Here is a 21,602-nt window from a genome sequence, read left to right as displayed (position 1 = left end):
CCATCTTAATAATACATATACAACTTTTGCATGGCCATGAGAATGAAAGGCAGACTAAAAAAATGAAAGGTTTTATTTTCTTTTTTGTAAAAGTGCCAGCTGTAACACAATAATACAGATAAAGACAGAATTGACTGTTGTATCACATCTAACAAAATGTGATTTTTTAAATTATACCTCATGAAGTGGAATGTTTATTCTGTCCAATTAATTCTTTATTGATTAATTAATGCAGTCACTTCCTATTATTCAAAAGAGTTTGAGTAACTTGTCAAGGAAGTGGACGGTTGATTTCATGTGCGCTTGTTAAACTGGCAAAACATGTAAACAGTCGCCTCAGAAAAGTACACATTCCACCCTGAAAATCTTCTTAAATTAACTCATATGTTGGAAAATTACATAGACATTTCCATAATCTTCTAAATGAACTATGGCTTGACTTTTACTAATAGTATTGCTTTTTTTCATTCAACCATCTGATCCTTTTGAGTATATTCCAATAAATGATCCATATTCACAAGGACCCATCTTCTTTGTTACCAAATAGAAAAGTGTCATTAGTATTGCACCGCGTCTGTGTCTTCACATTTCCTGTTGTTCCTGATGTGCAAGGACTTCCTGTTCATGTCCACCGTGCTCTGCTGCAAAGGCTTCTGGGACTAGCTGTGCAATGTGTTCGTCGACTTGCCGTATGAATTCATCCACTTTTGCTCTAGCATCTTCTTGCACTTCTGCTTGGGGCTGAACATGTTCACCAGGATCCTGTTTTTCTTCTACTGTCTCCTGGTCGTGGCCGACGTCTGACGGCCTCTCATCCAAAGGTAACTTCTGTAGATCGAAAGGTCACAGTCAGATGCTGATCACTTGGAACTAATGGAAAAAATAGATATTGCTATTGTTTTTTTCCCTGCTGATAATGATATTGTCACACGAGTGCACTGCGTTCTACAAAGCGCTGGTTTTGCAAGAAGCGAGTGAAGCGTCTTTGTTGAATATTTGTAATCTAATATCACACGTCTGCCAGAGATGTGCTGAGTGAGTCAATTTGTTGTTGTTGCCAGGACTGTTGGTGCTATTAGAGTTTTGAACTATTTTGATGCTTTCCTGACTACATTTCGGGAACAAAAGATAACAACAGCTTGCTGACATCCTCAACTTGAACTCGGACAGGCGACAGGTCACATCACCATGACAAGGAAAATTGACATTCGACATTTGACATTCGATATCAATACCACATTGCAAGGGCCTGCTTGACAAGACTTACTGGAACAAATTAAAAATGACAGGACAGGAAGACCTCAATTTGGAAACTGTTAGCTAGCAGACCACAAACAAATGTTTTAGGTTGTTTTTTTTTGTTTTACAAAAAACTACTTTAATTACATGGAAGAATGATGTAAACAGTGCATGTTAAATACAGGAAGTGAACAAATGTATTAACAATTGATGTGAAACAGAGATGGGGTAGGATTAAATAAGCTCTAATTGGAAATTTCGGCTGGAGCCAATCACGAGCTGGTCAACCCATTGGAGGTCAGCACAACACTAAACTCACTAACATTGTAAACTGTATACCAGAGAAATATACAAATATGTACCAATATGAGTTCTATCATGATATCCATTTTCCATGCTGAATTGTCCACCAATTAAATGCATTATGCATTTTATTTAAAACTCATATTGGTACATGTTTAAATATCTATTACTCATACCTTTTGAGTGTTAAGTTGCTGTGTGATGACTTTAGTGTTCTTTCAAATCAATTCTATTCAAATTAAACAAACGGCTGGAGAAAGTCTACTTTTCTTTCTATGTTGGTGTTTGTTTGAAACAAATACATTTTTTAAATTAAAATGTATATAATTTCTACTGGGGCTGCACAGTGCCCGGGTGGTTAGCGTGCAGGGCACACAGCTAGTAGACCTGAGTTCGATTTTCCGCACAGGTATCTATTATATTCTAAACATTTATTCATTCGTTCGTTCGTTCGTTCGTTCGTTCGTTCGTTCATTCATTCGTTCATTCATTCGTTCATTCATTCATTCATTCATTCATTCAATAATTTCTTCCGCTTATCCTTGGAATCATTTTATATTGCTGGTAATAACCAGTCAGTCAGTGTGTATAAACAGTAAAGTGCAATACCTCTATTTGAGTGCGTGAAGGAGAAAGCAGCTCAGAAGGAGCCAGCAGACCATCCTGGTTTACATCCTGAGTCTGCAGTAGCAAATCCACCATGGACACCACCTGAGCTCACAACAAGAACACCGCATAACCACACGGCAGGTTGACATTCCAACATAGCCATCCTCTGCTCACCTGTGCATCAAGTGCATGCTGGGAGTTGTAGTCGGACAGTAGCTTCATCATCTCCAAACCGTCCAGGAGCCCGCTGTGGTCGTAGTCATAGAGATGAAACAAGTAGAAGACCTCTGACAACACACCACGTTGAACATCAGCAGAGTTGGTCTTCTAAGGCCCGTTAAAAGGTGGATGTTAAGATATTCACCTTGCTCCCACGTTTTGATCTCTTCGCCATCTTTTCTACTCAATTCAATGTACCGCTGCAGCAACCTGCGGCACACACACACACACACACACACACACACACACACATCAACGCCAATCACAGAAACTCTTCCCTACTAAGCGATATAATGTGTGACCCACATGTGATTCTGTCTATGTACTTTTCATTCATTCATTCATTTTCTACCGCTTTTCCTCACGGGGGTGCTGGAGCCTATCCCAGCTGTCTTCGGGCCAGAGGCGGGATACACCCTGGACTGGTCGCCAGCCGATCACAGGGCACATATAGACAAACAACCATTCACACTCACATTCATACCTATGGACAATTTGAAGTGGCCAATTAACCTAGCATGTTTTTGGAATGTGGGAGGAAACCGGAGTACCCGGAGAAAACCCACGCATGCACGGGGAGAAGGCCGAGGGTGGGATTGAACCCTGGTCTCCTAGCTGTGAGGTCTGCGCGCTAACCACTCGAACACCATGCCGCCTCTATGTACTTTTGACAGAACAGATGATGAGTGACAGCTCTCAGTATTTGTTATTATGTTTGTGAAGGTAGCATCAGACGTTGTGGTCAGTGAGCGAATGAGAGGTCAAAGTTCATGTACCAATTTCTTTGGGAATGAACAGGATGGATGTGAATAGTTTATTTCATCTAAGACGCCAACGTGAAGCGATATCATTGTACTGTACATGTAGCGGTAGTCTTATCAGCGTATAGGACACAACGCTGCAGCTAAAGTCCACACAATAAAAAAACACACACTGTCCACATACACAAACGCATGTTGTTGTTGTGTCACTCACCTTCGCTCCTCCTCTCCTGATCCAAAAGGATTGGTCAACACTACGGGATGAACGTTTTCTGGATCTTCTCTGTGGGATGATTACAGATGATGATTAAAATATCAATTAATATTAAAAAGAAAAGTTAAAGTCATTTATGGGTTCTTTTTTTTTTTTAGATTTACCTTTGTGATCCTGTTAGACCAGGTGCAGTGTGGGACAGGTGAACATAGAGAACCAAGACCAGAACCACGAGACACAGGACCCGCCTGCTTAGATGTGCCTCCATGATGACACCTGGAGCAACATATCCAATATTATAATGCAACTGCCAATATATTAACGCAGTGTGTCGTATAATGTACATTGATTAAGAAACTGTAACTTCGAGGTCAATTTACTTGATACTAAAAGTTAATAAAAACATGTATTAAAAAGTCAACAAAAAGGTAAGATAGAACATTTTGTATTTGAGTGGTCAACATCGGTTAGCTTAGCGTCATTTATTATGGTCACTGAGCGTGCGCGTGCGCAGTCCTCCATCGGACAGCACATCGAATTAAAACCTGTTTCCTGAAGTGGGCGGGGCTAGACTACTGTCAGGAGAATACCAAGTCAAGCTTTGCTTCTTACGACTCCTTTTCGAGTATATTGAATTGTACAACTGTAAACATGTAAGTTTCCGTAAGGAAACTCGCTAAGCATGTCCGAAACAAAACAAAAACAAAGGAATCACACGCGTTCATACATTCTATTATGGGTTCCTAATAAAGTGAATGATGCCTCGTCAAGTTTGCTGAGTGAACCAATGTACACAATACATAGGACACACATACACACGCACGTGTGAATACCTACCTGGTATGTCAGTGGATGTGAGGAAAAGGAAGGTACAGGTGTAGTGTTGCATTCACGTCCAGGTAGCGTCGACCGCCTCCTCCTGCTGCTGGAACGTGAACGCGCCTCGCTCCGGCTCTGCACTGCGTCAGGCGCGCGATCCCGAGTGGAAAGTGCTTCTTGGTCCAAGGAGCCACGTGGAACATCCCAGAAGACAGTTCGTCTGTCTCGGCCACGTCCACAGCAGAAAACGTTCACTGCTGTCGGTTGAGCTAAGCTTGGCTTCCATTGCTTGCATATACAGTTACACCATAAATAATTGGACCTCATGTCAGTTCCACGCCATCATTTTACATTGACGAGGCATACGTACTGCTCGTGGGATACACATTAAGAGTGCTGGACTTGACTATACCGTGGAAATAAATAATAGCTATCATGGATCTTTTATTAGACCAAGAAACATATCTACACCACCACCAGGCAGTAGAGCCACGTGACTCCCTCCGACCAATCAGAGAATACCTAGATAAAAACTAAATATTTAATATTGTAGTAAGAAATTATACTGAATATACTATAAAATACAACAAATTGTGGTTTTCATAATTTAATATGTAATATTTTTGAAAATATGTATAGTTAATGTAATATTAAAATATGACATATGTAAATAATATAATAAACACAAACACTCCTGAAGTTGAAAAACTGCAAGAATTTAGTAACGCATACCTGTGCCATTCTTGTTATTCACCTCAAAACTTGGTTTGGTCATGTTTGATGCCAGTGTTTCCTTTAGGCTAGTTGGAATGTTGCTCCGGTGGTGAAGATGATCCATTTTTGGAAACTTCCCTTGCCATCCATCCATCCCTAATTTAGACATGCAGGATGGTCCAAAAGAGTGACATTCTTCTCCACAGCTTTGTCTCACTCTAATTTCTTCTTTTTGCATTTTGAAGCTCTATTTGGAATCTCCTTAAAGGGGACCTATTATGCTCATTTTTCAACTGTTTGTATTGAGTTGTGGTCTCCTATAGATCAGCTACACACAATAACACAGAAAACTTTTTAGATTTTGCAGAATCAGCAACTATTCCAGCTGTATTTCCTTGGATTTGACTGTCTATTTTAATTTATTCTACCCACGGCTCGCCTCCGGGCATACCCACTACGCTGTGATTGGTCATTCGCCCAAAGTCGTTCCTAACTATGAACCATATAAGGAAGTCTGCCCCTTTGTGACATCACAAAGGAACAGTTTTACCTTGCCTTTGGAAACCAAGCGTTTTTAGCTATCCCAAACTTCTTTCACAGCTCACTTCCAAATGTGCAAACCTCATTATCTGAAACTTTGGCATCATTTAATATAATTAATACAACATTCTAACTACATTTATTGGTCAGAAAAGTGGAAAAAGCATAATAGGTCCCCTTTAAGATCCAACAGTGCAAAACAAATTAAATTCTTAGAATTCTGTTTATACTGAATTTATACTGATGCTATATATTCAAGACCTTTTGTTTGTTATTAGATAAATTATCCAGTAATTAGATTGTAGTCAGTTCTATGTAAATAACATATTTAGTTATCCAATTTAAAAAAGCAAAGGATACTTTTTTCTAGTTTAAAAAAATCATAAAACATAAATGTAGTACATTTTTAAAACGTTCAACTTACAATAAATCTGATCACCATCAAATTAATGATAGTTATACACCTGTTTCTACAGTTCCCCTTCACTGGATAACGCTTATCAAGACTTAAGGTGTAAAAAGAAGTATTTATTATAGTGTTGACTGATGAGGTGTCAGTTGTTGTCATTCCAGCAAACAGCCACTAGAAGGCAACACAGTAAAAATGAACGCAATGCATGCTGACCAGTAAATAGATGCGTGACTACTGTTTAAAAGTAAGAACCCTCTGTTAGTCCTAACAAGCGACATTTAAACACTTTCCTTAAAGACTCATATTGCACGAGTAAAACCACAACTGAAGTTCATTTCCTCTTAATACCAACTGTGTTGTGAAGTCACGGTAAAAATAGATAAAAACACACACACACACACCAGTAAAAATCACGGCAACACTACAGTGAAAGGAAACATGTATAAAAATACTGGTGTGTTGTTTCACTATCCAGCTCATTATGTCACAGCTGGATGCTGTTCAAACATCCTACTGAAGAGTGCCCTCTAATTGTTAGGTTGCTGCTGTGTGTGTGTTTAAAATTATGGTACTGTATATTACTTACTGAATTACTTGTTTTCTCTCACAGGCAAATGATGCAGAAAATGAAGCCATTAGACTCCACAGAATATACAATATGGTAGGATTCCCAGGCGGTTCTGCTTCTTCGGCCAGCATTTAGAGTCAAATCAATATGGTTCTTGCTGTGGTATTATTCAATAGTCCATGAGACTTGCGTAGTTTTTGGCTGCACTTTAGAAAAATGACATAATTACAGTCATTTACTACATTTGAGTGCTGTGCCCACTTCCCAGCACCATGTCACGCAACCGCAGGGCTCTGTTTGTTTTCAGCATAGCCCAAGTGCATTCACGTGCATACACGCATACACACACACTGCAGGTCCCATTTGGAAGTCTCCCCTCCACTCTGTTACATAACAAGGATTAACGTGCACTATTTTGTGGGCCCCAACAGTGCAAACTATGGGAGCTATTTTTAGGCCTGGACCCCCCAATATAACATCAACATGCAATTTGGCTTAGAATGGTTCAATTAACAGTGATATGTTGGGAAGGGGCCTCAGTTATACAACGCTCATGTGGGTACATTTGAGGCCCGCTTGGGTACATTATTCAGGTACTAGATGTACACCACAGCCCTAAATATACTTTAAATACAGTAATTACAAAATGAAAACTGAGCATTATTATCTTTGCAAAGGCAGGATCATCATAGTATTTGACAGAGAACCATGTACAGTTTCTGAAGTTTTTGTTCAACAAAAACAACTACAACAAAAACCACTTGTCCACCATGCCTTTTCAAAAACTTAATAAATTATGCTGTTTTGTGGTTGAATACGGCCTATTATTAGTAAAAAAAAATATGCAAATGTTAAGTATCTTTTGCCTAAATTAAGCATTTTCGAGCATAAAAATGGCTAAATGAACTAAAAACAAATGTAAGGCATTCAGAAGACAAAAAATGAAATGCAGTAGTCCACACTGGTCTCTATAGCGTCTGTAGGATGAGACGCACATCGCCAGAACAACAGACTTTTATTGCAGGTTTGAATTATCTCTCAACAGCCACAATAATCCCTTAAAAATCCCTAATAAAAACACAGGCTACTTTTGCGGCCGTTACCCACGCAAAGCTGAAACTCAACTCTGAACCCCCGACATCACTTCCTGTGCACCTCTCTTTCAGGTCTCGGAGGGAACACATTTATAGTAACACACAGGAACAAGAGTATTTACAGTGCATCCGGAAAGTATTCACAGCGCTTCACTTTTTCTACATTTTGTCAAGTTACAGCCTCATTCCAAACTGTATTAAATTAATCTCTTACCTCAAAATTCTACACAAAATACTCCATTATGACAATGTGAAAAAGTTTTTTTTTTGACTTTTTTTGAATTTATTAAAAATAGAAAACAAAAAAATCACATTTACATAAGTATTCACAGCCTTTGCCATGAAGCTCAAAATTGAGCTCAGGTGCATCTTTTTTCCACTGATCATCCTTGAGATCTTTCTACAGCTTAATTGGAGTCCACCTGCAGTAAATTCAGTTGATTGGACATGATTTGGAAATATAATAACTGTCTATATAAGGTCCCACAGTTGACTGTGCATGTCAGAGCACAAACACCAAAAATCCCTAATAAAAACACAGGCTACTTTTGCGGCCGTTACCCACGCAAAGCTGAAACTCAACTCTGAACCCCCGACATCACTTCCTGTGCACCTCTCTTTCAGGTCTCGGAGGGAACACATTTATAGTAACACACAGGAACAAGAGTAAGCCACTCCGAAAGCCACTCCTTAGTGGCCACTCCTTAGTAAAAGGAACATGGCAGCCCGTCTGGAATTTGCCAAAAAGCACCTGAATGACTCTCAGACCATGAGAAACAAAATTCTCTGGTCTGATGGCTTTCGTCTGGCCACTCTACCATACAGGCCTGATTGGTGGATTGCTGCAGAGATGGTTGTCCTTCTGGAAGGTTATCCTCTCTCCACAGAGGAACTCTGAAGCTCTGACAGAGTGACCATCGGGGCCATGGTCACCTCCCTGACTAAGGCCCTTCTTCCCCGATCGCTCAGTTTAGAAGGCCGGCCAGCTCTAGGAAGAGTCCTGGTGGTTCCAAACGTCTTCCATTTACGAATAATGGAGGCCACTGTGCTCATTGGGACCTTCAAAGTAGCAGAATTTTTTCTGTATCCTTCCCCAGATTTGTGCCTCAAGACAATCCTGTCTCGCAGGTCTACAGACAGTTCTTTTGACTTCATGCTTGGTGTTTGTGCTCTGACATGCACAGTCAACTGTGGGACCTTATATAGACAGTTATTATATTTCCAAATCATGTCCAATCAACTGAATTTACTGCAGGTGGACTCCAATTAAGCTGTAGAAAGATCTCAAGGATGATCAGTGGAAAAAAGATGCACCTGAGCTCAATTTTGAGCTTCATGGCAAAGGCTGTGAATACTTATGTAAATGTGATTTTTTTGTTTTCTATTTTTAATAAATTCAAAAAAAGTCAAAAAAAAAACTTTTTCACATTGTCATAATGGAGTATTTTGTGTAGAATTTTGAGGTCAGAGATTAATTTAATACAATTTGGAATGAGGCTGTAACATGACAAAATGTAGAAAAAGTGAAGCGCTGTGAATACTTTCCGGATGCACTGTATGTCTTGGCCATTTTCTCTCTAAATCTGGAGACTTTCCAAACCCTCTTGGTGACTTATTTTGTCAAACATGACTACTGACAAATGTAAGTACTTTTCCTGGCACCGTTGGGAGACTTCTAGTATTCAGAGGCTTAAAAGTGAAAGCATGTATTGTTCTGCGGTTGCTGCCGAGAGGTCAGCCCCGCTTCACAGCTGTCACAAGCAGTCAGTGACAGTCAGTTACGTACCTCTCCCGGAGTCACCACCTCCGTGATTAGTGGATTGGTCCAGTCTTATTTTAATTCCAGAATAGCATGAATCAGGCGGTCAAAGCCAACACACACGCCAGGCATTTCCCTACTCCTCAGTTTGTTTGAATTAGCTCCTGTCACATTCCACAAGCGTATTATTCATGTTGATCATCAAAACCGGACAACCAGGAAGTTGTAATTCTGTTACGGTAAAAGAGCATACACACATACACAATGTGCACGATTGCCCTGGAGAGGATGTTTCTCTTGCACTGTACTTCTTGCACAACACAACACACTGAGAGGGCAGTTCCGCTTCATGGGCCACTAATTGTAGTCCTGCAGGCTGCCAGGGCGTTGTGACCCAGCCACTCATGGTCATTAGTCCACAGGTATTTGCATGTTTACCGGGAGGACTAATAGTGCGCTAACTGTACACGCTACTTTGCTAGTGACAAAACTATGGTGATACTTGCTAGATGTTATATTAGCTTTACAAAGAATACGACAGCTTAACTCTGAGAAGAGGTGATAAAAATGTGGCTTTCTATACACATTGTTATCAAATATCATGAAGAAAAACAGTTAATAGCAAAGAAGATTAACATTTTGTTGGTGTCATTTTTTATCACAAAATGGAGATGTGTAGAACGTGACTAAAGAGCTTGCATGTGATTAATAAAAATCACTTGTGCGGCCATTTTTTTTAAGATATTCTTTACAAATTTAAGAGAATGTTTAAAATTGTAATCTAGTTCAGATTCCACAAGGTGGTAGAGAATATCAGTAGCAAAATATGTATCAAGCAAAGAATTTCTTTGTTGATATCCTGGTTTGGGGATGTGTGTGTCGCTATATTTCAAATTACATTTTCATCCTCTACATTTTTATTTACTTGTATTGTGGGGAGAAAACACAAAATGCGGCTGCATCTCTCTCTCTCTCTCTTGCTCTCACACACACACACACACACACACACACACACACACAGGAGCAACATATTTGCATGTCATTGAGCGTGCAACAAACTGTGACAAGAGCACACACACACACATCTACCCACACATGTCTATCTTTAGTTGTATAAATGGGCGTGTAATTAATGTTTATATGTGGGAGCCAGCAGGTGGAAGCATGAAGATTTAAAACTGCTATTAATTTCTCATCATCAGCAGCAGCAGCAGCACACACTCTCAAAGAGAGCCAAGAGGGACGTCAAGGGAGAGGAGTATGAGGAAGAGACGACATTCGGCTCATAAACATGTTATGTTTGAAATGGATAGTAATCATCACCAAAATAATGCATATAATTCAAGAAATATGCCACATACATAAAATTTTGCCTTTACAAAGTCAATAATGTGACAGTGTGAGATGTTGTCGTTTGCAGTGCTGTACAAGAAACATTTATATTTCATTACTGTAATAGAGTGGGTATAAAAAGTCTGCCATGTGAATGGACATTCACACATGAGAACAACCTCTGTGCGTGTGCTGAACATCCATCCCGACCCCTTTCTCCACCCATATCCTCCTCCTCCTGCTCCATCCTCTTCCTGCTGCTCCTCCCTCTGTGTTATCCCATCCCTCCTCCTATTAGGGAGCACAGGAAAGCAGTGTGCATGCCAGAGAACGGAGGGAGCGCAAAACATTTTTCAAACTTCTGTGGAACACGTGGCGCTTCGAAATCTACTGTGCTGGCTTGGCCTTAACTGAGGCAAAAAAAGGGAAGAGTAGAGAAAAGGAGGAGGTGCAGGGACAAGGAGCGCCTCAGCATCGTAAGGAGGAGACACCAAGAGGAGGAAAGATTCCCCCGAACGCAGTGAGGTTGTCGGATAAGGAGAAGAGGAGAGCAGAGGGCATTGGATAGGCTTTATCCAGGAGTGAGTACCACTTTGAGACATCTCATTTCATTTGTATTAGTCTTCAATGTTTAAAACATGGAGCTCATTTCAAGTCCTTTAATAGCTTTGAACTGGTATATGTAAAGTAAGATGGCAAGAATACTCAAATTAATGAATTATTAATGAATCAGGAAGTTATTAAATTAGAAAATTACAAGTACTGGTGACGTATAAATATTCTAATTGAGTTTGGTTGATCACTATAAAACCAAAAAATACATTACATGCATTACAATTTTACTTAGCTTAAATCAAATTATATATATTTTTTGTTCTTGCATTTACCGTATTGATAGATTTTATCAGTATGATGCACATTTTTTGTTGACGTCATCACTTTTTTGTTGAGTGTCTGGGAAAATCACAGCCACTTAGCTTAGTGAGGCCTGTGGCGGTTATTTGGACTTCATTCTATCTTATCCAATAGAGTTTTTAGGCCTATGACGGGCTAGAATTATAACGGCATTAAAGTTGGAGTCTGGCATTTAGCTGGTTGAGGGTCCTGAAAAGACTGCAAAGTGGCAAAATGAACATGAGAATACGTCTCAGCAAACTACAACCATCAACAGCATTTTGTTCAATCAATACTTCTTGACCAGCAGGGTCAAAACTCTTCAAGGGCTGAATACTAAAATCAAAATGATGCAGAGGACCCCTTTCATGTCTTGATAAATTGTGTAAAAAGGTACGTGCACACAAGATTTGTGTTATTAGTATCAATGTTTCAGCTTCTTCTCTTGATGTTTTGTCTTTTTGCTGTATTTTTGCTGAGTTTGTGATTTCATTTTATTTCTACAAAGTCCCAGGAACCAGGAAAAAACAAGCTGCGGGCCGCACTTTGTATACCCATACTCTTGACAATGTCAATCAAAACTGCTAATGGTAATTTTAATGCGTGAAACAGATCTTGTATTACACCTCATTATAGATTGTGGTTATAGATCATTATAGATGAGTAGAAAACGTAAAGTTGTGAAGAAGCGTAGAGGTATGTATCGTGTATTATGGGTTTATCGTGCAAAGTAATGTGCAAGTTTGTACAAAATACATTTGGCTACTTTGTCGGGTGTACATGCACTGACACTACTCACTAATGCAATATACTTCTCAAAATGTTTTAGCTGAAAAGAGACAGCAGCAGAGGTCCAAAGACAAGAGCGTGATTCGTGTGCTTGCTTGTGTTAGGATTGAAAGGCCATCTCAAGGCCTCGTCTGTGATTTATTTATAAAGGCTTCTAAAATTAACAACTAAATGGTGGCAGCAAGTGAAGTGAGACAGTGTGGGAAAAACACAATTCCGAGCAATGTTTTTTTTTTTTCTTATTTCCCTCTGACAGTGGCAGCTCCAGATTTACTGGACCCGAAATCGGCCACTCACAACACCAAGCCCCGCCTCTCCTTCTCCACAAAGTCCATCACGCTGACCCCGCGAGAGGAGAGCGAGGTGGGAGGCAACTAAATAGTGCAGAGTCATTCTGTACCTTCACTACTAAGTACTAAGTGCCTGTTGGCTGACTGACCAGTTGAAGTGTTGTAGGTTGTTGCCACGGTGATGAAAAGGAAGACGGTGACCGCCATTTTTCTTTTGGTAGTCCTGTACCTGGTGATGGGAGCTGCCGTCTTCAGGTGCCTGGAACAGCCACACGAGAGGTAGATTGTTATATCCTCATTGTTATTTGACTGTAGGCCAATTCAAAGAGTGACCTTAGACCTTAGACCTTGTCACTAACTTTCTCCAACAGTGCTCAACGCTTGGCCATCTTGTCTCAGAAGCTCAGCTTTCTAGCCAAACATCCATGTGTCAACCACAGTCAGCTGGAGGATCTAGTTAAGGTGAAATACTGTGTGTGTGGGTGCATTGCAGTACTGTCAGCACCTTGGACAGCGCCTATAGTGTTTCTTCTTCTCCGGAGGAAAAATATATATATTTCTGTGTATTTACAATGAATTTGTCCTTGATGAAACACCCCCTTAATAGAAATAGGAATAATACATTGATGTACTCAACAAGTGATGAAGGCGAGATTAGTACGCATGCCAATGAGGCGAGTCTTTCCCAGTAAACACATAAGTCACTTGGGAGAGTACATGCAGATTTATCGTCACTGAAGCCATATTGTCCTGAGCAGCCAGGACAAGGGCATATACCACTTTTCTACTTCACAACCAAACATTTCTTGATCTAAAAGTTACTTGTTTTTGTTTCTTAACTTTTTGTGTTAAGTTAAGCTTCTCTCTTGGTCTCGCTCCAGCAAGTTGTGTCGGCCATCCGCTCGGGAGTAAACCCAGCGGGGACAGTTGCCAATCGCAGCAGCTTGTGGGACCTGAGCTCTGCCTTCTTTTTTGCTGGGACTGTCATCACAACCATTGGTAGGTCTCACACACACACACACAAAAATGTATAGTGTTTTTTCCATGTTAAAATGAATCACCAAAAAATAGTATTCTATGTCTGGTGCATATAATCTCAATAAACACAAGAGTGCCGTTGTGTGTGTGTGAGTGTGTGTGTGCGTGCATGTACTCCTCAAATAAGCTGTTATGTAACAAAAAAAATTACGGTATGAGCATCTGCTTCCTGACAGTAATCAAACTAGTGCACAGTGGCATTCTCATGAACATACGTTTACTCTCTCTGTGTGTGTGTGTGTGTGTTTGTGTGTGTGTGAGAGACATTCTTTCAATCCATGCGGTTTGGCAGCATCTCATCTTTCTCATTTTCTCTCTCGATGTATTCTCTCTAGATTGAAAATGTAAGTTTTCTGCAGACAATACTATTGAAAACAGTAATTGCTTTCTATTGTGGACAGTGCTGCATGATTGACTTTGGTTCCTCGGCTTTTGTTGTGTGGTCATTTCAACACATCTGCACTGGACCAAATTAAAGTTATTATCATTATTATAACAGCATAAAATAGACTGCTAAGGTTGAACAATCTTAATTTCAAAGCGCACCAATTCGTACACTAGTCAGTTACTGTACCTATTTTTTTTATGTATATTTACAAAGTATGTATTATTCCATTACAAGTTAAATACATGTCTAAAAACTGTGCATTGTTGACTTAAAGCTGCTTAATCCATTACTTGGCTTAGGAATTGTATGAATTATGTACATTTGTTGATTAATCACATCTTGGAGATACTGAGGCAAAATGAAGTGCACTACCTGACTGCAACCAGAAGAGGCGCTGTTCATTCAGTCACTACAAGTTTGTGGTCTAAAGAAGAAGGACATGATATCAGTTATGGGAAGTTTTAGGCAGAGAGAACCGTATGACATGTTCTTCAGTCCCTGGTCTTCTCTGCAGGCTTTGGCAACATCTCTCCTCATACAGAAGGCGGGAGAATCTTCTGCATCGTCTACGCTCTGCTGGGCATCCCTCTGTTCGGCTTCCTTTTGGCCGGCGTGGGAGATCAGCTGGGCACCATCTTTGGAAAGATCATCGCCAGAGTGGAGAAGATGTTTGTGGTGAGTGCACGAGTCACATGATCACAAGTGCAGGTAAAAACACACACACACACGAGTGGCAGGCAGCACGTCCACAAAAGGTGCCTTTTAATAATTCACAGAAACACACTCTTGACAACAATCCTGTCACGCCAAGTCCTTTTAACTCCAAAGACAGACAACCTCCTCACTTGTCGTACAGGTGGAAGACTAAAACGGATACTTTGTAGTACTTTGTAGTACTTTGACTCTAAAGTAGACACTGTAGCTATCATGACATGCGGTCAGGGGAGGTCGATCGTCAAAACAAAAACAAATAACATACAATACATGTTAACATTTGTCAATTCAACTGTATTATAAAAGTATTTTACCTATGATATAAATCACTGAATTTTTTCGGTGATTGCCCACTGAAGCAATAATCTAATGTTGTAGAAACATTTACACCATGACTTTCTCTAGCCTGTGTATGGTAATCAATAAAACGTCACAATGGCACCACAAACTAGTTGAGAATGAAACAACAGCGCCTCTGCTGGTTGCGATAGAGTGGCCCGATCCATTTAGCCTGAGTTGCTTGTCTGTCTGAAAAATAAAGGCCATTATTGCACTATCCCACCAAAAACAATAACTATTAACTGATAATCGATTTTACCTCAAGTGTCCAATCCTACTTGGGCTACACCAATTAAGCAATCAATCAGGGTTTGGGCTTGGACCTTATAAGCTTATTAGCTCCTCCTGTAAAAGACCCTGGGGAGGTCTGATAAAGCTTTGATGATGACTGAGGCTGTGGGTCACTGTTTCACTTTGTGTGTTTGTAAAAGCCTGGCTTGAAGACCAGATTGTTGTTGTTTTTTTAATGGCCAGTTTCAAGTGTTCTTAAGTATTCCCACGAGGCTGTTTTTTTTTTTTAACACATATGTATTTTTTAATTTAAAATATAACTAGTAATCTAATACTTTGTTTCGCTTATTTAGCTGGATGAGGGTCATAATATCAGAAACGATATAAGTCTGCTAGTATGTGTTCTGTCATAACCCAGTAAGTACATGGTACAGGTCCACGAAGTAGTAAAAGATCACCTCATGTGTTGTGCTTGCAGCACTGGGATGTCAGTCAGACCAAAATCCGGGTCATATCCACGCTTCTGTTTGTCTTGTTTGGCTGCTTGCTGTTTGTGGCGCTCCCGGCAGCCATCTTTAAGCACATCGAGGGCTGGTCCGCATTGGAGTCACTCTACTTTGTCGTCATCACCTTGACCACCATTGGGTTTGGAGACTTTGTGGCAGGTAAATGAAGTGAAGAGAACACAAAAGTCTATTTATGTACATATATGGCTCATGGATGATTATGTGTATGCTTCTACCTGTGTCAAGGCGGGTCAGAAATTGAGTACTTGGACTACTACAAACCAGTAGTGTGGTTCTGGATCCTGGTAGGGCTGGCTTACTTTGCTGCCATCCTCAGCATGATCGGAGACTGGTTGAGAGTCATTTCTAAGAGGACCAAAGAAGAGGTTTGTTGCTTTTCAGTATGAGTTTCGCTGGATAAATGATTAGTATTATTGACATATACAGTGGTGCAAAAAAGTGTTTGCCCTCTTCCTGATTTCTTTCTGGATCCCATTAGAAAGCACAGATACCTTATAAAGTGTGTTGTGAGTGTACATACAGCATTACAGGATAATGCCAACAGTGCCATGTCCCCTCATCGGCTGTTGTCCTCTGCTTTGGACTTTGTTTCAATAAGTGTTCTGGGATCTAATTGACATTACGCAACCTAAACACATCCTCATTGGTTGTTAATGTGAGTCACTCCAGAGTTTGCATAAATCATCGCTATGTCCTCATCATCGGGACATGCATCTTGACTCATTTGTGCTCTAAATATAAAACAACTTATGCAAATGAGTGCAGTTTTCGCCAAAAAGAAGAGAGTTTTCACAGGAGTCAGAAGAAGAGATAAGGGACTCAATTTCTACTACTTTTTCTCCATAAGTTGATCGTAAAATAACTGACATGCAGTTCAGTTCAGAAGTTATTAATAAATTTACATATATTAGATTATTTTATATTACAGTTTAACTTCATTCATTCATTTTCTACCGCTTTTTCCTCCTGAGGTTTGCGGGGGGTGCTGAAGCCCATCCCAGCTGTCTTTGGGCGAGAGGCGGGGTACACCCTGGACTGGTTGCCAGCCAATCACAGGGCACATATAGACAAACAACCATTCACACTCACATTCATACCTATGGACAATTTGGAGTTGCCAATTAACCTAGCATGTTTTTGGAATGTGGGAGGAAACCGGAGTTTAACTTTATATTTCATATATTTTTATATTATAGGTAATAGGACAGAAACGTGCTTTGTCACTGTTGTCATACCATAGAGAGGAAAATCCAACACGTTTTTTTTTTTGACAGCACCAGCACCAGCTGGAGAGCTATAAGTCAAATGCAAGCTATTTTTATGCTGGGCTGAATGAGTGAAATAATTAATTTGAAGTCAGTGCCTCACCAGCCGTGACCATACATCATTGCTCCACAGGTAGGAGAAATCCGTGCCCACGCAGCAGAGTGGACCGCCAATGTGTCGGCGGAGTTCAAGGAAACACGAAGACGAGTCAGTGTGGAAATCTACGACAAGTTCCAGCGGGCCGCTTCCATCAAACGCAAACTATCGTCTGAGCTCGGCTTTAGCCCGGCACCGGAGCATGCGCTGCCCCGGAGGTTGGTTTCAGCCAATCACAGCGAGGAACGTGAAAAGAGCGATAAAGAGGCAGGGATTCAGGGACTGACATCAACACTGACCAGGAATTGTGGCTTGTTTATGAATGGACTGGACCTGGAAAGAGGAGATATGAAAGTTATTGAACACATTAAGTAGGAGAAAAAAAAGAGTGCTGCTCCACAACACATTGGAAACATCTTTTCCATACATTGAGTGATTACAAGTGCAAGAAGTACTGTTTTTAATATTGAGTGGATGTTCTGCAGTGGGCATTGACTATAAGAGAAGAATATAATGTTTCAAGCGTCAGAAAATCTGGATTAACTGCAGTATTTGAACAGAATTTACAACTGCTGCTCCAAGATTATAAGCAGGTTGCTGCTGTTAAAATTCGGTGGGATTTAAATCTCTTGATCTTAGCTATAAACCGAAGGTATTTTTGAAACTTATTTCTGATTATGCTCATTCCGTAGACCTTATTGTCACTAACAGCTATAGGCCACCGTAATAACGTTGCTTTCATAAAGATTATATTTACTCATATTGTTGGAGGTGCAGGTTTGAAAGCAATTGCCTGCGGTCATTGTGGGGCAGTTTAGTTCAAGCATCACCGTGCCTTAAATCTATTATTTTATCAAAAGGTTATAGAAAGTCGACATTTAAATGTATATGAGTCAAAAATTATACAAATATACAGTAAGCATAGAGATCTGGAGAATATTTGCCCACTAATCCTTGCAATAGTGATCCAAAATGTATCAGATTGTGAGAGTGTGGCTTGTGCACACTCCACAGACTTAGGTCTGGGCTCTGGCTCAAATCCCTGCTATTGTAACACACGCGTGTTCATTTTTTTACAACCACCATTGTACATACAGTAAGGCTTGGAATCGATATGGGATGGCTCTAATCTTTTATATAGAGTAAATCTGCACTTTACAGTATGTGTGTAAAAAAATACACACACTCAAAAAAAGGCCTCTTCCACCTGCAGTCAAAAATGCACTTTGATTCCACAGCATTTGTTTGTATTCAGTTTGTTTACTATTCATCCCATTACTTTACTATTAAGCGCCGACTTTTTGCAGATCACAATTAGTAATTGACTATTACACAAGACACTGTCTCCATACTGAAAACTGAAAGGGGGTATTATTGTTATTTTTTAACATTTGCTTTGGTTTACACTGGGTTATTATGATTATGGTGCTAAAATGTTACACTGAAAGAATATGAATCAAAACGAAAGTCTTATAAGTTATTAGGATTATGTTTAGAGTTACAGTATATAATTTATACATGTATAGTGTCTCTAATAAACCAGATCGTTTATTGAATACTAACAAGCTGAGACATGAATGACTTTTTTTTGAGCTGTGCAAAAATGCTACAAAATGTTTTTTCTGCCATATGTGCCATGTAAGTTGTTTATGACGACTATTTTTGTACACTGTATATTTTCTCGAGGTTGCTTTTGGCGTATATCTCACACTGTCTAGAATGAGTCTGAATAACGTAATGTTTTGTATACTACAGGAGTAGCAAATATACTGAAGTTTAGTTGTCTGGTTTGCTGTGTCATTACTTTATTGAAAGCAAGCTCCTCAAAGACCATGTACTAGGCCTACAGTCACTATGAGTGGTGATGGTAGACGCAGGTAGAATAAATATCTAATATAATATTTAAAAATTATGATGCCAGGAATATGAAGTTTCATTTAAGTACATTTAAGGTGTTTGTTTTCGGGGGGAGGGGTCGAGACATTACAATGTTAAATTAAATTAAATTCACGATATTTGATATTCTAATTCATATTTTAATTCAAAGCAGGTGCTCCCCTGATATAATCTCCTCACTAAATTACGAGTTTAACCGGAAATTATTATTATTACAACAAAAATACTTCATTCATTGTCAAGTATAGCGCTGCTACAAAACACAAACAAGCTAACTAAATACAGTACTCACAACCTTGCTTACCATCAGTCAGCGGGAACGCTTGGCAAGACTCGAGTGTAACGAGAGAGCTGATTGGAGGAGACGAGAGAAGAAGCAGCGATCTAATTGGAGGAGAAAGCGAAGAATCTGGGCGGACCCGGAAAAACGAGACCGCACGTGCACACAAACACATGACCCCTTTTTTGGTCATATTTAATTATTTATATGCTTTAATCGGGTAATGTTCAGACAGATTGTTAAAATATTTACAATATTATAAATATTTATTAATATGTTGTATTTTCTTCAACGTGAGATTTATTATCGTCACATGCTATTTAAAAAAAAATCAAGATTAGTAGCATTGAGGTTCTGTGTCATGTACTCCTCAAATGGCACATCCCCTGAGGTGAGCTCATGTTTCCAAACATCAAAAGTGAAATGAAGTAAAACATCTAGAGGCTGCCTTTCTCTAGCTTCTATTATCACTTTCCTGCTATTTTTAGTCAGGGGACTGTGTGCAGTAATTAAAGCAATGAGAAGAAAGAAGCAGCCCGGGGTCTAGTGAGGGAATACAGTATAAAGCTCTAGTTCTGCGTGTGTAATTGAACCTTACGTGTACTGTGTTTGTTTGCAACCAGGGAAGCATTCACATTCAAACACGCTGATAACGTTAATGTTGGAGGAACCAAATATTTCACGAAAGACACTTCTAAAGCCCAGAGTTTCAACCATCATTATGCTGGACCTCTACAAATACGTCTACCACAGAAGGTTACAAGTTATGTCAAAGATGAAAAAGTGTGATGCTAATCATGGCGCCAGAAGGAGAACTTACTGCATCAATTGCATATGGTACATACATGATGCTAGCATACATAGCATGTGATTGCTAACAGCCAGCATGAAAAGCTTGTCTGTATCATGCATCTTCAAATGGCGAGCAAAAGTGATGTGTCAATCACAGAGATAAAAGTCAGCTCATGTGTATTAAGGTCATTGATGAGTCAGCTCAGCGTGACCCTTTGACCTCTTGTTTTAACCCAATAAAGATTGTGTGTGTTTGGCTATTCAAAGCAGTGCATTCTGGGTTATGGGAACAAGAGAAACTAGATGTTTCAGCCTCATATACACACACCTCTGTGCAGATACCTTCCTGTTCTAGCTGGGACAGTTGACGGAAGCTACGGTGCCAGAACCAACTCTGGCCTGGCACACGGGAAAAAGATGAGACAAGTCCGCTGAGCTGTGTTATGACTGGCACTGGCCTCTGTGTGTGTGTGTTTGTGTACGCATGTGTGTGCACGTCCATCCGTGGGCCGTACAGACTGACCGACTGTATGCTGTATGCATGATTTGAGCCATTCTCTACCCGTTAACACTATGTAAGCAGCAGAAACTGTCAGGAAGTGGCACACGCTCAGAGAGAACACTTTATCTGGGACCAGAACATTTTATATACCCTAACGCAACACAGTGGCAATTTTAGTTGGAGAATTATGCTTTTTTGTCATATTCAATTTCTATGCTTTTAAACAATGTTATAGTCTTATTTCTTAATGTATTGTTTTATCTAGAAGGGGATTTTCCACTTTTCTGACCTATAAACATAGTTAGAATGTAGTATTTGTGTGTTAAACAAAGCCAAAGTTTCAGAAGTGAGCCCTGAAAGATGTTTCATAACGTTCAGTTTCAAAAGGCATGGTAAAAACTGCCCCTTTAGGGATGGACCTCCTTATATGGGCGTGGCAGTGAGCCAGATAAACTCTCTGCCCTCTCCCAAGCTCTGCTTCCCTCACCCTTCCCCAAGCGCTGCTCCGCTCAAAAGGGAAAGACACATTTGTTTACGATTCCTAAAGATGCCACCATCAGGCACAAAAGACGGCGTACCTGGAGGCGGGCCATGGGTGGAATACATTACAGACTGTTTTCACTGGAATCACAAAAGAAATACAGCTGAATAGGTGCAGATACTGGAAGAACTAGAACACTTTCTGTGTTGGTTATTGTGTGTAGTTTCTCTATAGGTGATTACAACTCAATACAAAGGGCAGAAAAATGAGCACAATAGGTCCAGGTGCCACTTTCCATCTTCCCGCATGGTGGATGAGTGGTTAGAGTTGGAGACCTGAGTTTGAATCTCTGAGAGTTTGTATGTTCTCCCCGTGTGTGGGTTTTCTCCACGAGGGGTTTCCTCCCACATTCCAGTTGGCTACTCTAAATTGTCCATAGGTATGAATGTGAGTGTGAATGGTCGTGATTGTTTGGCAATCCGTCAACTGGGATAGG

At 40.1% G+C, this 21,602-nt stretch overlaps 2 protein-coding genes across 8 annotated transcripts; one reads left to right on the top strand and one right to left on the bottom strand.

The window, feature by feature from the left end:
* Positions 1 to 13: 13 nt before the first annotated feature.
* cgref1 (cell growth regulator with EF-hand domain 1) lies at positions 14 to 17,537 on the bottom strand. Of its 6 annotated transcripts, none has more exons than XM_078795529.1 (12): positions 17,162 to 17,537; positions 16,009 to 16,138; positions 15,725 to 15,920; positions 14,355 to 14,617; positions 12,706 to 12,815; positions 4,183 to 5,034; positions 3,510 to 3,621; positions 3,346 to 3,414; positions 2,516 to 2,580; positions 2,326 to 2,438; positions 2,152 to 2,253; positions 14 to 828 (listed from the first exon to the last, which is right to left on the bottom strand). In XM_078795529.1, the coding sequence occupies exons 6-12, from the start codon at positions 4,232 to 4,234 to the stop codon at positions 583 to 585; spliced, it is 759 nt and encodes a 252-aa protein (XP_078651655.1). In that variant the 5' UTR covers positions 4,235 to 5,034; positions 12,706 to 12,815; positions 14,355 to 14,617; positions 15,725 to 15,920; positions 16,009 to 16,138; positions 17,162 to 17,537; the 3' UTR covers positions 14 to 582. The 6 variants fall into 6 exon arrangements, with proteins under 6 accessions (XP_078651655.1, XP_078651656.1, XP_078651654.1 ...); XM_078795530.1 differs by having other exon boundaries at positions 17,177 to 17,537; XM_078795528.1 differs by having other exon boundaries at positions 16,055 to 16,138; positions 17,455 to 17,501.
* On the top strand, positions 10,858 to 18,940 carry kcnk2a (potassium channel, subfamily K, member 2a). Of its 2 annotated transcripts, none has more exons than XM_058089080.2 (9): positions 10,858 to 11,164; positions 12,523 to 12,629; positions 12,723 to 12,835; positions 12,928 to 13,018; positions 13,438 to 13,555; positions 14,497 to 14,657; positions 15,745 to 15,931; positions 16,019 to 16,158; positions 17,192 to 18,940. In XM_058089080.2, coding segments are annotated over exons 1-9 (1,257 nt in total). In that variant the 5' UTR covers positions 10,858 to 11,163; the 3' UTR covers positions 17,531 to 18,940. The 2 variants fall into 2 exon arrangements, with proteins under 2 accessions (XP_057945063.1, XP_057945065.1); XM_058089082.2 differs by having other exon boundaries at positions 10,859 to 11,164; positions 12,778 to 12,835.
* The last annotated feature ends 2,662 nt before the right edge of the window (positions 18,941 to 21,602 follow it).

Source organism: Doryrhamphus excisus, linkage group LG13 (assembly GCF_037039965.1).
Source record: "Doryrhamphus excisus strain RoL-2023G ecotype Guam linkage group LG13, RoL_Dexc_Guam_v1.1, whole genome shotgun sequence".
NCBI classification, from domain to species: Eukaryota; Metazoa; Chordata; class Actinopteri; order Syngnathiformes; family Syngnathidae; genus Doryrhamphus; species Doryrhamphus excisus.
The sequence above is the reverse complement of the archived record's forward strand: the minus strand, read 5'-3'. Positions and strand labels throughout refer to the sequence as shown.

Excerpts from the sequence above, each read along its gene's own strand:
- cgref1 (XM_078795529.1), bottom strand. The coding sequence starts at position 4,234 with ATGCAACACTACACCTGTACCTTCCTTTTCCTCACATCCACTGACATA. Across the intron at positions 3,622-4,182 it reads CACATCCACTGACATACCAG|GTGTCATCATGGAGGCACAT; the intron begins GTAGGTATTCAC and ends ATGTTGCTCCAG. Across the intron at positions 2,581-3,345 it reads TCAGGAGAGGAGGAGCGAAG|GTTGCTGCAGCGGTACATTG; the intron begins GTGAGTGACACA and ends TGTGTGCCGCAG.
- kcnk2a (XM_058089080.2), top strand. Across the intron at positions 12,836-12,927 it reads CTGGAACAGCCACACGAGAG|TGCTCAACGCTTGGCCATCT; the intron begins GTAGATTGTTAT and ends TTTCTCCAACAG. Across the intron at positions 16,159-17,191 it reads CTAAGAGGACCAAAGAAGAG|GTAGGAGAAATCCGTGCCCA; the intron begins GTTTGTTGCTTT and ends ATTGCTCCACAG.